At 40.0% G+C, this 14,620-nt stretch overlaps 3 protein-coding genes across 3 annotated transcripts; all 3 read right to left on the reverse strand.

Moving 5' to 3' along the window:
• Positions 1–567: 567 nt before the first annotated feature.
• On the reverse strand, positions 568–1,542 carry LOC9632764 (germin-like protein 5-1). The gene is made up of 4 exons (XM_024673992.1): positions 1,283–1,542; positions 1,082–1,218; positions 884–1,020; positions 568–825 (listed from the first exon to the last, which is right to left on the reverse strand). Exons 1-4 carry the CDS (start codon positions 1,498–1,500, stop codon positions 652–654), a joined length of 666 nt encoding a protein of 221 aa, XP_024529760.1. The 5' UTR covers positions 1,501–1,542; the 3' UTR covers positions 568–651.
• A 4,274-nt stretch (positions 1,543–5,816) lies between these two features.
• Positions 5,817–6,780, reverse strand: LOC9632765 (germin-like protein 5-1). The gene is made up of 4 exons (XM_024674198.1): positions 6,544–6,780; positions 6,343–6,479; positions 6,145–6,281; positions 5,817–6,086 (listed from the first exon to the last, which is right to left on the reverse strand). Exons 1-4 carry the CDS (start codon positions 6,759–6,761, stop codon positions 5,892–5,894), a joined length of 687 nt encoding a protein of 228 aa, XP_024529966.1. The 5' UTR covers positions 6,762–6,780; the 3' UTR covers positions 5,817–5,891.
• A 4,565-nt stretch (positions 6,781–11,345) lies between these two features.
• LOC9632766 (nectarin-1) lies at positions 11,346–12,299 on the reverse strand. The gene is made up of 4 exons (XM_024681918.1): positions 12,082–12,299; positions 11,881–12,017; positions 11,685–11,821; positions 11,346–11,625 (listed from the first exon to the last, which is right to left on the reverse strand). The coding sequence occupies exons 1-4, from the start codon at positions 12,297–12,299 to the stop codon at positions 11,452–11,454; spliced, it is 666 nt and encodes a 221-aa protein (XP_024537686.1). The 3' UTR covers positions 11,346–11,451.
• Between the last annotated feature and the right edge of the window lie 2,321 nt (positions 12,300–14,620).

The following is a 14,620-nucleotide window of genomic DNA, read 5'->3' on the forward strand; positions in this document are numbered from 1 at the left end:
ATCGGGATCGGCAGCGACTAACACATTCAAGCACCCAAGATCATCACTGCCAACAAAGCTTCTTGAAATCCAACGGTAAAGAAAAAAAGTATCGAAATGCGATCAATGTCTCGTGCTTGAGAAACAATGGGAGAAGAGAGAGAGAGAGAGAGAGAGAGAGAGATGTAAAAAGAAAAGGTAAGAACGAAATGAGGGAAGAGGGCATGGAGTTTGCATGCATGCATTCAAGAGAACGTGTGCTTTAGGAAAATTTCTTAATTCAAATTCCTTACAGCCTTCGAAGACTTATCCCAGTAACAATCTCTTTATCATATCTCGACTTTTCTCGTAGAAAAGGTTTTTAACCATTTGAAAAGTTAGTTGGGGCATTGCAAGAATCCCAAAGAGACCACTAGCCATTACATCCGCTCCATTAAGTCAAGCTTTAGTGATACAGCGATCAAGTCACTCACTACCCTCATCCACAGCGCTCCCTCTTAGGTAGAGGGTTACGCCAGCCCCTAGGTAGTCGGTGTTAGGCAGCTGCCCTGCCGTCCAGCAGCACGAGACGAGCATTTTCTTGCTTCGAAATAAAGTCAGCCTTTAAATATAAGTGTTAACAGCACACTACAGCCAAACAAGTCAAGGTACAGTGGACAATGTAAATGGACCTTAAATCTTGGTGGTGATGTCTCGGCCGGGAACGCACACAGCGGGCGGGGCCAACTCGAGCCGGGGCGTATATGGCAGCATATTGGCCTTGAGCTTCCGGATCACGTCCAGCCCTACGTTGAGCGCAGTTGCAGCGGACCTGTCCGGGATCATCAAGAGAGCACCACCACTTGTCTACACACACACATCACTAAAACGTTAAGAGAAAAGCCGAGATAAGTTTTTTGTTTACCAGAGTTCCTGGGTTTTGGCTGTTGAGAGCCGAGATGTAAAACGCAGGCTTGGTCCCGACGTTGATCTCAAAGTGCATCGTTCCCCGCGGGAATATCGTGATATCGCCCGGGTTCAAGAGGTTGATGCGTGGTACTCCTGGAAAATCACCCCATATGTTCTTTATAAGATCGAGAGAGAGAGAATCTTATTTTCCTACCAGCTGTATCCACGAATCCAACTTGAAGTGGCCCGCCAGAGATCATGGTGAGGAGCTCGGAAGCTCGAGGGTGCGTGTGTGGGAGATTGACTCCACAGGGAACCATGTTAAAGTGTACATAAGTTATCCCTTGAGACCTGCAAAGAAAACCAAGGAAAACCTCGATTGGGATCTCCAGAGGCAAAGAGTTAAGAAAAGCACGTGATTCCTGGGAACAGTGTCGTGTTGATTGCTGCGCGAACGCCACCGGGTCCATTGCTCACGACGCCATTCTTGAACACATCTCGCAGCACGAAATCGCTAAGAGCTCCCGACCCCTCGAAATCTCGCAGCGGATCGGGGTCGGCAGCGCTCACAAACACATTCGCGGCGGCAGCGCCTAGGATCATTACCACCAGCATCAACTTCTTGGACTCCATCGCTCGAGATCTCAAAAGAAGATTGTTCTTCAGAAACTTCGATTCAGGAAGAGGGGCGAACGATGATAAGTCTAAGAGTGTGGGGTTTATATACTGTGGCAAGTCTCAAAGTCAGAGATTAAAAACTCTCCAAAAACACGCGTAGTCTCAATTGCCAATCTGGTTACGTTTCTAAATTACGAAAAAAATTAAGGTAAAACTATTTTGACCTGACCAGGTCTCACTCACGTTCCAAATCGTAGATTTTACGAATGGATACATACTCACAAGTTCTTACAAGCCAATCCTTTGATTGTTTTAGATGGAAACTTCCACAATAAAAAACATGACGTAGAGTCTTTGGTACATACAAGGAGACCTCACACTTGTGAGAAACGGGAAATATTTTCTCCTCTTTTTTGTTCGCTCGATGTGCTGTGTCTGTCATAATCTATAACTAGTGGAAGAATTATCGCAAAAGCAAAACAGAGAAGAAGATAGCTCACGCAAGAATCAGGCTGAACTCTCTCCATCGAATCCGTACGTGTCCTCCACGCAAACCTGGAGAGAAACTTTAGCTCAAAGTTTTGTTACCTTTTCCCCAGGATACACCGTCTTGGATGACGCACTTCTCTTGGGTTCCAGAACAATCAGATATTTCTCGCGACAGGCTTCTAGGGAGGAGACGTTACTGTTTAAATCAGTGAAAATTAGTAGACCATAAATCAAACTCAGCTTAGCATCCCCAGCTTCTCCAGCGATGCGTCTTTCTTGGAAAATCCAATGACACATCACCCGGGGAAACTCCACTACGTCGGACTTTGGAGAGTGCATCCGCCACACCCAAACAATCCGGCCATGATTCTTAAAGTGGCCTTCCCTTCCGAATATTCTTGTAACGAGTTTTGCAATGGTTTTAGCTCGTACCAGCGGAGATTTGTGCTGCCGTGTGGATAGAGGAGCTTGATCATGTCACGCAACAGAATGGTTTCTATCGGGAAAATCCAGAAGCAGCTTTCGACTTGGTACTCTGAAAGTCGATACAAGCATTCTCTGTTTTCTTTACTTTCTTTAAATCCAGGCTTTGCAAAGTGTGTCGAGTTCCAGCTAGTTTTGGAGCCTACAAGAGGAAACGAGCAAGAAAACTGTTGCATAGGGTTCGGAGGAAAAGGATCGTTGGAGAATTTGATTTTCTCTCTAAAGTGGAAGCAACTCAGGTAATATATAGTAAGATCAAATAATTCTCGAAAATATTGTTGGTGGTGATTGTGGATCATCATCACCACCATTAATGATGGCGAAGAATGGCGGACCATGGGGGAGTGATGTAAGTTCAGTCCCATGCTCCTCAGTCGGACACACATGATTATGACAGTGAAAAAGTGGTTCATTTATACACTTCTTACATGGATTTTTTCTTCTTCTTTTTGCCTTCGTACAATTACAGATTGCAAGCTGGCCTAAAATTTCCACTAATGATTTCATGTATCTAATCTCAAAATATGGTGTCAAAGTTGGTGTAACCAACAAGGTTGATGGCATTCAGACTATTACATCGTGGAGGCAGCTAATACCCATTCAATCAAGGGAAAATCTATGGTTGGGAAATTTTTAATGCGAATGGAAGTCAGAGTGCAAAGAATGCCAATAGCAACAGCTAAAGCCCCGTATAGAATGGATGAAGAACAGCCATGGCTCAGAAACTATTCACGTTTGTAGTACTTCTCCAAGACTGGGCCCAAGAACACATGACCTGAGCAAGGTCCCCAATTTGAAGATCACCTGAATACTTAGGTGGAGAAGTACTACAAGCGTGAATAGTACCTGAGCCATGGCTGTCAGCAAGTTGTAAAATTGTCACAGTGTTGTGTACAATTGGATGCTATTTTTGTTGGTGAGGCATCTTGTTTTAGATCTTAAGGCCCAACTAAGAATCCAAGTACAAACTTTGTTTTCATAACAAATTTGATTCTCAAATTTCAAGATTATGTTTGACTAAATCAGATTGTATCAGAGTAAATTTAAATTCAAAAGTCGACAAAAAAGTCATCGAAACTTTTGAAAATTCATTCCTTGGAGGAAGGCCAAAACTTTGGGTAATTTGGTCAGAGTATGAAGGTGTACTTCAGGGCTAGTCTATATGCATTTCCATTAATCATGGTCGTCATTGCATTTGCTGCCAAAAAGTGTGGGAGTAGTTACCATTATTATTACCTTTCTTTTACCAGGTTATGCTAGACTAGTTAATATAGAGGTTAGAAGATTGACTTTGATAAAAGTTCCAATTAAATTTTCATATTACCAAGTTATACAGATGAGGCCATTGTAACAACTCAAGACTGAGAATCATATACTATGGCTAGCATTTTTATTACCAGCTTTATTATAAATTCCAAGAACTTTGTGATATGTGCCATTACATAAAGTTGTTAGCCCCTCTAGACCAATATAGATTTACCTTTGCATGGTAACTTTAGAACTTCAAAATAAGTAGAAATTATAAATTACATAAATTTTGCAAAAATAATTCTAAACTGGTGTTTAATATTTCTTTATTAAAATTTTATCACACCCCTTTTGATCCCATTCATATTCCACCACCACTTTCTCCATAAGTCAGCACTAGTGAGTAGAAGTTTGAGCTTGCTATTATACTTGACTTGACAAACTTTAGATGTTTTATTAGTGATTGTATTTGGGTGCTTGCTTCTTATCTTACTCATGCTTTTAAGTTGCTTAGTATTGAAACCTAATTTTATATCAATTCAATTGCCATTTAATGCTCAGCATCACACAAGTTAAACCCTAAACCCCTGCTCAGAAGGCTTAGTAAATTAGTTTTCAAATCCATGTTTTAGTATTTTATTGGTATTTTCATCCCCTCCTCTCTGATATATATACTTTATTATTACCTATATTCATTAAAATTAGTTATTATAGAAATATATGTTTATAATAAAAAATAAATTAGAATCAAAATTAATCAAAGGAATGTAAGTAGAATCCAAAATGATAGCTGAAAATATTATTATTTATCCTCATTAAAAAAAATTATAAATATAAAAATGCTTTTCAATTTACTAGATATAGAGAATTATTTTGTTATATGAGCTTTAATAAATTACTCATTTTTCATAAGAATTAAATATAGCAAAAAAAATTTTTAACATGTTATAAATTAAGTACCAATAATGCATATCCGCTTGAAACTTTCTAGTTTCTCAATTAACTTGGGTAGAGACTAATAAAGGGTTTAGCAATATACTATTATAATTTTTGATACCCACAATCACATTCATGACACTTGAAACTAAAATCAAATCCGACTTTACAGAAGTTCTCACCTTCATTGATAATGAAGTGAAATAAAGAGATTGATCGCAATGGCATGATTTTTTTATTTAAAAAGGTAAATGTAAACAAAGAAGAGGAACATTAAATCTTGGTGGCAATGTTTTGCCAAGGAATGCACACATTGGGCGGGGCCAACTCGAGCTGGGGTGTATATAGCAGCATATTGGCCTTGAGCTCCCTTATCATGTCCAGTTCTACATTAACCGCTGTTGCAGTGGACCTGTCTGGAATAATCAACAGAGCACCACCACTTGTCTGTAGAAACAGATACACAAAATTATTAAGAAAAAGAATAAAGTAAATAACTTCAGAAAAAAACAAGAAGGAAGCTGGCGATGTTGTTTTGTTTACCAGAGTTCCTGGGTTTTGGCTGTTGAGAGCCGAGATGTAAATCGCAGGATTGGTCCAAAGTTGAGCTGAAAGTGCATCGGTCGTCACAGGAAAACCATGAGATCACAAGAGGTTGATGCAAATGCGATCAATGTCTCGTGCTTGAGAAACAATAGGGAGAGAGAGAGAGAGAGAGAGAGAGAGAGAGAGAGAGAGGATCAAAGAAATGTAAAAAGAAAAAGTAAGAACGAAATGAGGGAAGAGGGCATCGAGCTTGCATGCATGCATTCAAGAGAACGTGTGTTTTTGGAAAAAAATCTAATTCAAATTCCTTACAGCCTTCGAGTAACAATCTCTTTATCATATCTCGACTTTTCTCGTAGAAAAGGTTTTTAACCATTTGAAAAAGTCAGTTGGGGCATTGCAGGAATCCCAAAGAGACCACTAGCCATTACATTTGCTCCATTAAGTCAAGCTTCGGTGACACAGCGATCAAGTCGCTCACTACTCTCATCCTCTACCTAGTGGTTTTTGCAATAGAAACCACTTGATCAACCACTACCCAAGCAATTCGCTGCAATGAAATCAGTAGGTAGAGGGTAAATCATCCAGAAAATCCAGCAGCAGCACGAGACTTGGACGCGACCATTCTCTTGCTTCGAAACAAAGTCAGCCTTTAAATATAAGTGTTCCCATCAAAAAGCCAAACAAGTCAAGGATGGATCACTTTAGTTACAGTGGTCAATGTAAACAAAGGACTTAAATCTTGGTGGTGATGTCTCGGCCGCGGCGGGTGGGGCCAACTCGAGCCGGGGCGTATATGGCAGCATATTGGCCTTGAGCTTCCGGATCACGTCCAGCCCTACGTTGAGCGCAGTTGCAGCGGACCTGTCCGGGATCATCAAGAGAGCACCACCACTTGTCTACACACACACATCAGAAAAACGTTAAGAGAAAAGCCGAGATAAGTTTTTTGTTTACCAGAGTTCCTGGGTTTTGGCTGTTGAGAGCCGAGATGTAAAACGCAGGCTTGATCCCGACGTTGATCTCAAAGTGCATCGTTCCCCGCGGGAATATCGTGATATCGCCCGGGTTCAAGAGGTTGATGCGTGGTACTCCTGGAAAATCACCCCATATGTTCTTTATAAGATCGAGAGAGAGAGAATCTTATTTTCCTACCAGCTGTATCCACGAATCCAACTTGAAGTGGCCCGCCAGAGATCATGGTGAGGAGCTCGGAAGCTCGAGGGTGCGTGTGTGGGAGATTGACTCCACAGGGAACCATGTTAAAGTGTACATAAGTTATCCCTTGAGACCTGCAAAGAAAACCAAGGAAAACCTCGATTGGGATCTCCAGAGGCAAAGAGTTAAGAAAAGCACGTGATTCCTGGGAACAGTGTCGTGTTGATTGCTGCGCGAACGCCACCGGGTCCATTGCTCACGACGCCATTCTTGAACACATCTCGCAGCACGAAATCGCTAAGAGCTCCCGACCCCTCGAAATCTCGCAGCGGATCGGGGTCGGCAGCGCTCACAAACACATTCGCGGCGGCAGCGCCTAGGATCATTACCACCAGCATCAACTTCTTGGACTCCATCGCTCGAGATCTCAAAAGAAGATTGTTCTTCAGAAACTTCGATTCAGGAAGAGGGGCGAACGATGATAAGTCTAAGAGTGTGGGGTTTATATACTGTGGCAAGTCTCAAAGTCAGAGATTAAAAACTCTCCAAAAACACAATTGCCAATCTGGTTACGTTTCTAAATCTTTTCTTTACGAAAACAATTAAGGTAAAACTATTTTGACCTGACCAGGTCTCACTCGCGTTCCAAATCCTGCATACATACTCACAAGTTCTCGCAAACCAATCCTTTGATTGTTTTAGATGGAAACTTCCACAAGAAAAAACATGTCGTAGAGTTTTTGGTACATACAAGGGGACCTCACACTTGTGAAATATGGGAAATATTTTCTCCTTATTTTTGTTCGCTCGATGTGCTGTGTCTGTCATAATCTATAACTAGTGGAAGAATTATCGCGAAAGCAAAACAGAGAAGAAGAAAGCTACGCAAGAATCGGGCTGAACTCCTCCACGCAAACCTGGAGAGAAACTTTAGCTTTACCTTTTCCCCAGGATACACCGTCTTGGATGACGCACTTCTCTTGAGTTCCAGAACAATCAGATTTTTCTTACGACAAGGAGACGTTGGTGAATCAGTGAAAATTAGACCACAGATCAATCTCAGCTTAGCATCATCCAGCTTCTCCAGCGATGCGTCTTTCTTAGAAAATCCAATGACACATCACCCGGAGAAACTCCACGACGTCGGACTTCGGAGAAGGCATCCGCCACACCCAAACAATCCGGCCATGATTCTTAAAGTGGCCTTCCTTTCCGAATATTCTTGTAACGAGTTTTGCAATGGTTTTAACTCGTACCAGCGAATTGCTTGGAGATTTGTGCTGCCGGGTGGATAGAGGAGCTTGATCAGGTCACGCAACAGAATGGTTTCTCTCGAGAAAATCCAGAAGCAGCTTTCGACTTGGTACTCTGAAAGTCGATACAAGCATTCTCTGTTTCCTTTACTTTCTTTAAATCCAGGTGATCACTTTGCAAAGTGTGTCGAGTTCCAGCTAGTTTTGGAGCCTACAAGAGGAAACGAGCAAGAAAACTATTGCATAGAGTTCGCAGGAAAAGGATCGTTGGAGAATTTGATTTTCTCTTTCCAGCCATCTATGGTTGTAGAACACCGGGAAGTCTCCGTGAAGGTTTTGCTCTAAAGTGGAAGCAACTCAGGTAATATATAGTAAGATCAAATAATTCTCGAAAATATTGTTGGTGGTGATTGTGGATCACCATCACCACCATTAATGATGGCGAAGAATGGCGGACCATGGAGGAGTGATGTAGGTTTAGTCCCATGCTCACACACATGATTATGACAGTGAAAAAGTGGTTCATTTATACGCTTCTTACATGGATTTTTTTTCTTCTTTTTGCCTTCGTACAATTACAGATTGCAAGCTGGCCTAAAATTTCCACTAATGATTTCATGTATCTAATCTCGAAATATGGTGTCAAAGTTGGTGTAAGCAACAAGGTTGATGGCTCCACCCATTCAGACTATTACATCGTGGAGGCAGCTAATACCCATTCAATCAAGGGAAAATTTATGGTTGGGAAATTTTTATGCGTCTCCAAGACTGGGCCCAAGAACACATGACGTGAGCAAGCCCAATTTGAAAATCACCTGAATACTTTTTCTTTTCGAACTAAGAATTCAAGTACAAACTTTGTTTTCATAACAAATTTGATTCTCAATTTCAAGATTATGTTTGACTAAATCAGATTGTATCAGAGTAAATTTAAATTCAAAAGTCGACTTTTGAAAATTCATTCCTTGGAGGAAGGCCAAAACTTTGGGTAATTTGGTCAGAATATGAAGGTGTACTTCAAGGCTAGCCTATATGCATTTCCATTAATCATGGTCATCATTGCATTTGCTGCCAAAAAGTGTGGGAGTAGTTACCATTATTATTACCTTTCCTTTACCAGGTTATGCTAGACTAGTTAATATAGAGGTTAGAAGATTGACTTTGATAAAAGTTCCAATTAAAATTTCATATTACCAAGTTATACAGATGAGGCCATTGTAACAACTCAAGACTGAGAATCATATGCTATGATTAGCATTTTTATTGCCAGCTTTATTATAATTGTCCAAGAACTTTGTGATATTGATATTGCATAAAGTTGTTGGCCATTCTAGACCAATATAGATTTATTTTTGCATATTTCCTTTAGGACTTCTAAATAAGTAGAAATAATTATAAATTACATAAATTTTGCAAAAATAATTCTAAACTGGTGTTTAATATTTCTTTATTAAAATTTTATCACACCCCTTTTGATCTCGTTCATATTCCACCCCACTTTCTGCATAAGTCAGCACTAGTGAGTAGGAGTTTACATTACTTGATTTGAAATACTAGTATCACAAACTTTAGATATTTTATTAGTAATTTCTTCTTATCTTACTCATGCTTCTAAGTTGCTTATTAATTTCCATCATTGAAACCTAATCCTACATCAATATAATTGCCATTTGATGCTCAGCATCAAAAGGGATGATATTAAATATGTTTGCCATCTTTCTATATTTACATAGGATTAGTAAGATCGTTTTTAAATCCAATTTTTTATTTTAATTGTTTTAGTATTTTATTGGTAGTTTCATCCCCTCCTCTCAATGACGAGACATATGATGTATAATTTTTATTATTACCTATATTCATTAAAATTAGTTATGCTAACTAAAATTTATTATAAAATTGTTTAAAATAAAAAATAAATTATAATCAAAAGTAATCAAAGGAAGGTAAGGTAAGTAGAATCCAAAATGATAGCTGAAAATATTTTTATTTATACTCATTAGCAAAATTTTATATAAACGTAAAAATGCTTTCCAATTTACTAGATATAGAGAATTATTTTATTATATGATCTTTAACAAATTACTCATTTTTTATAAGAATTAAATATAGCATACAAAAAATTTTAATATGTAAGTACTACCAATGCATACCTAACCTATCCACTTTTTTGGAACCTTTAGTTTATCAACTAGCTATTGATAAAAGGTCTAGCAATACTAACCTTCTAGTATTATGGCAATAAAAAATGAATACTTTAAAAGACTTACCAATATATAATTTTGGATACCCACAGTGACATTCAACAAGAAACTTTTGATATTTGATAAATAACTTTTAATACTCATAATCACATTTGTGACACTTGAAATTAATATCAAATTTGACTCTACAAAAGTTCTCACCTTCATTGAAGACAATAAAGTGAAAGAAAGAGATTGATCACAGCAGAAACACCATTGTGCTCCCCTTTGTGCTAATTGGCATGATCTTTTTTTAAAAAAAAGGTAAATGTAAACAAAGAAGAAAAACTTGGAACATTATAGCCGGGAACACACTAGGCGGGGCCAACTCAAGCTGGGGTGTATATGGCAGCATATTGGCCTTTTGAGCTCCCTTATCATGTCCAGTTCTACGTTAAGCGCTGTCGCAGTGGACGTGTCCGGAATCATCAACAGAGCACAACCACTTGTCTGTAGAAACAGATACACAAAATTATTAAGAAAAAAGAATAACGTAAATAACTTCAGAAAAAAGCAGATGCTTTTTTGTTTAGGAAAACCGTGAGATCGCCTGGGTACAAGAGGTTGATGCGTGGTACTTATCGTATTCAATGATCTATACGAGATCAAGATCGAGAGATTGGACATATTTCCTACCGCCTGTATCAACGAAGCCAACTTGAAGTGGCCCCCTGGAGACCATGGTCAGGAGCTCTGAAGCTCGAGGGTGCGTATGTGGGACATTGACTCCCCAAGGAACCATATGAATGTGGACACCTTGAGACCTTCATAGAAACAAACGAAAGAACAAGCCATGATTTTTGAGAACTGAAAAAAGAATACGTGATTCCTGGGAAGATTGTCGTGTTGATTGCAGCCGGGTCTATTGCGAACATCCCCATTAACATCTCGTAGCACGAAATCGCTAAGAGCTCCCTACCTTGCGAAATCTCGCAGTGGATCGGGATCGGCAGTGACTAACACATTCAAGCACCCAAGATCATCACTACCAACAAAGCTTCTTGAAATCCAACGGTAAAGAAAAAAAGTATCCAAATGCGATCAATGTCTCGTGCTTGAGAAACAATGGCAGAGAGAGAGAGAGAGAGATAAGGTAAGAACGAAATGAGGGAAAAGTTGCATGCATGCATTCAAGAGAACGTGTGTTTTAGGAAGATTTCTTAATTTAAATTCCTTACAGCCTTCGGAGACTTATCCCAGTAACAATCTCTTTATCATATCTCGACTTTTCTCGTAGAAAAGGTTTTTAACCATTTGAAAAGTTAATTGGGGCATTGCCAAAGAGACCACTAGCCATTACATTCGCTCCATTAAGTCAAGCTTTGGTGATACAGCGATCAAGTCACTCACTACTCTCATCCACAGCGCTCCCTCTACCTAGTTGTTTTTGAAATAGAAACCACTTGATCAAGCTACCCAAACAATTCGCTGCAATGAAATCAGTAGGTAGAGGGTAAATCATCCAGAAAATCCAGCAGCAGCACGAGACTTGGACGCGACCATTCTCTTGCTTCGAAACAAAGTCAGCCTTTAAATATAAGTGTTCCCATCAAAAAGCCAAACAAGTCAAGATGGATCACTTTAGTTACAGTGGACAATGTAAACAAAGGGCCTTAAATCTTGGTGGTGATGTCTCGGCCGGGAACGCACACGGCGGGCGGGGCCAACTCGAGCCGGGGCGTATATGGCAGCATATTGGCCTTGAGCTTCCGGATCACGTCCAGCCCTACGTTGAGCGCAGTTGCAGCGGACCTGTCCGGGATCATCAAGAGAGCACCACCACTTGTCTACACACGCACGTCAGAAAAACGTTAAGAGAAAAGCCGAGATAATTTTTTTTGTTTACCAGAGTTCCTGGGTTTTGGCTGTTGAGAGCCGAGATGTAAAACGCAGGCTTGGTCCCGACGTTGATCTCAAAGTGCATCGTTCCCCGCGGGAATATCGTGATATCGCCCGGGTTCAAGAGGTTGATGCGTGGTACTCCTGGAAAATCACCCCATATGTTCTTTATAAGATCGAGAGAGAGAATCTTATTTTCCTACCAGCTGTATCCACGAATCCAACTTGAAGTGGCCCGCCAGAGATCATGGTGAGGAGCTCGGAAGCTCGAGGGTGCGTGTGTGGGAGATTGACTCCACAGGGAACCATGTTAAAGTGTACATAAGTTATCCCTTGAGACCTGCAAAGAAAACCAAGGAAAACCTCGATTGGGATCTCCAGAGGCAAAGAGTTAAGAAAAGTACGTGATTCCTGGGAACAGTGTCGTGTTGATTGCTGCGCGAACGCCACCGGGTCCATTGCTCACGACGCCATTCTTGAACACATCTCGCAGCACGAAATTGCTAAGAGCTCCCGACCCTTCGAAATCTCGCAGCGGGTCGGGGTCGGCAGCGCTCACAAACACATTCGCGGCGGCAGCGCCCAGGATCATTACCACCAGCATCAACTTCTTGGACTCCATCGCTCGAGATCTCAAAGGAAGATTGTTCTTCAGAAACTTCGATTCAGGAAGAGGGGCGAACGATGATAAGTCTAAGAGTGTGGGGTTTATATACTGTGGCAAGTCTCAAAGTCAGAGATTAAAAACTCTCCAAAAACACGCGTAGTCTCAATTGCCAAGCTGGTTACGTTTCTAAATCTTTTCTTTACGAAAAAAATTAAGGTAAAGCTATTTTGACCTGACCAAGTCTCACTCGCGTTCCAAATCCTGCATACATACTCACAAGTTCTTGCAAACCAATCCTTTGATTGTTTTAGATGGAAACTTCCACACAAAAAAACATGTCGTAGAGTTTTTGGTACATACAAGGGGACCTCACACTTGTGAGATATGGGAAATATTTTCTCCTTATTTTTGTTCGCTCGATGTGCTGTGTCTGTCATAATCTATAACTAGTGGAAGAATTATCGCGAAAGCAAAACAGAGAAGAAGAAAGCTACGCAAGAATCGGGCTGAACTCCTCCACGCAAACCTGGAGAGAAACTTTAGCTTTACCTTTTCCCCAGGATACACCGTCTTGGATGACGCACTTCTCTTGAGTTCCAGAACAATCAGATTTTTCTTACGACAAGGAGACGTTGGTGAATCAGTGAAAATTAGACCACAGATCAATCTCAGCTTAGCATCATCCAGCTTCTCCAGCGATGCGTCTTTCTTAGAAAATCCAATGACACATCACCCGGAGAAACTCCACGACGTCGGGCTTTGGAGAGCGCATCCGCCACACCCAAACAATTCTTAAAGTGGCCTTCCTTTCCGAATATTCTTGTAACGAGTTTTGCAATGGTTTTAACTCGTACCAGCGAATTGCTTGGAGATTTGTGCTGCCGGGTGGATAGAGGAGCTTGATCAGGTCACGCAACAGAATGGTTTCTATCGAGAAAATCCAGAAGCAGCTTTCGACTTGGTACTCTGAAAGTCGATACAAGCATTCTCTGTTTCCTTTACTTTCTTTAAATCCAGGTGATCACTCTGCAAAGTGTGTCGAGTTCCAGCTAGTTTTGGAGCCTACAAGAGGAAACGAGCAAGAAAACTGTTGCATAGAGTTCGCAGGAAAAGGATCGTTGGAGAATTTGATTTTCTCTTTCCAGCCATCTATGGTTGTAGAACACCGGGAAGTCTCCGTGAAGGTTTTGCTCTAAAGTGGAAGCAACTCAGGTAATATATAGTAAGATCAAATAATTCTCGAAAATATTGTTGGTGGTGATTGTGGATCACCATCACCACCATTAATGATGGCGAAGAATGGCGGACCATGGAGGAGTGATGTAGGTTTAGTCCCATGCTCACACACATGATTATGACAGTGAAAAAGTGGTTCATTTATACGCTTCTTACATGGATTTTTTTTTCTTCTTTTTGCCTTCGTACAATTACAGATTGCAAGCTGGCCTAAAATTTCCACGAATGATTTCATGTATCTAATCTCGAAATATGGTGTCAAAGTTGGTGTAAGCAACAAGGTTGATGGCTCCACCCATTCAGACTATTACATCGTGGAGGCAGCTAATACCCATTCAATCAAGGGAAAATCTATGGCTGGGAAATTTTTAATGCGTCTCCAAGACTGGGCCCAAGAACACATGACGTGAGCAAGCCCAATTTGAAAATCACCTGAATACTTTTTCTTTTCGAACTAAGAATTCAAGTACAAACTTTGTTTTCATAACAAATTTGATTCTCAAATTTCAAGATTATGTTTGACTAAATCAGATTGTATCAGAGTAAATTTAAATTCAAAAGTCGACTTTTGAAAATTCATTCCTTGGAGGAAGGCCAAAACTTTGGGTAATTTGGTCAGAATATGAAGATGTACTTCAAGGCTAGCCTATATGCATTTCCATTAATCATGGTCATCATTGCATTTGCTGCCAAAAAGTGTGGGAGTAGTTACCATTATTATTACCTTTCCTTTACCAGGTTATGCTAGACTAGTTAATATAAAGGTTAGAAGATTGACTTTGATAAAAGTTCCAATTAAATTTTCATATTACCAAGTTATACAGATGAGGCCATTGTAACAACTCAAGACTGAGAATCATATGCTATGGCTAGCATTTTTATTACCACCTTTATTATAATTGTCCAAGAACTTTGTGATATTGATATTACATAAAGTTGTTGGCCACTCTAGACCAATATAGATTTATTTTTGCATATTACCTTTAGGACTTCTAAATAAGAAGAAATTATAAATTAAATAAATTTTGCAAAAATAATTCTACACTGGTGTTTAATATTTCTTTATTAAAATTTTATCACACCCCTTTTGATCTCGTTCA

The sequence above is a fragment of the Selaginella moellendorffii genome, unplaced genomic scaffold, assembly GCF_000143415.4.
Source record: "Selaginella moellendorffii unplaced genomic scaffold, v1.0 SELMOscaffold_0, whole genome shotgun sequence".
NCBI classification, from domain to species: Eukaryota; Viridiplantae; Streptophyta; class Lycopodiopsida; order Selaginellales; family Selaginellaceae; genus Selaginella; species Selaginella moellendorffii.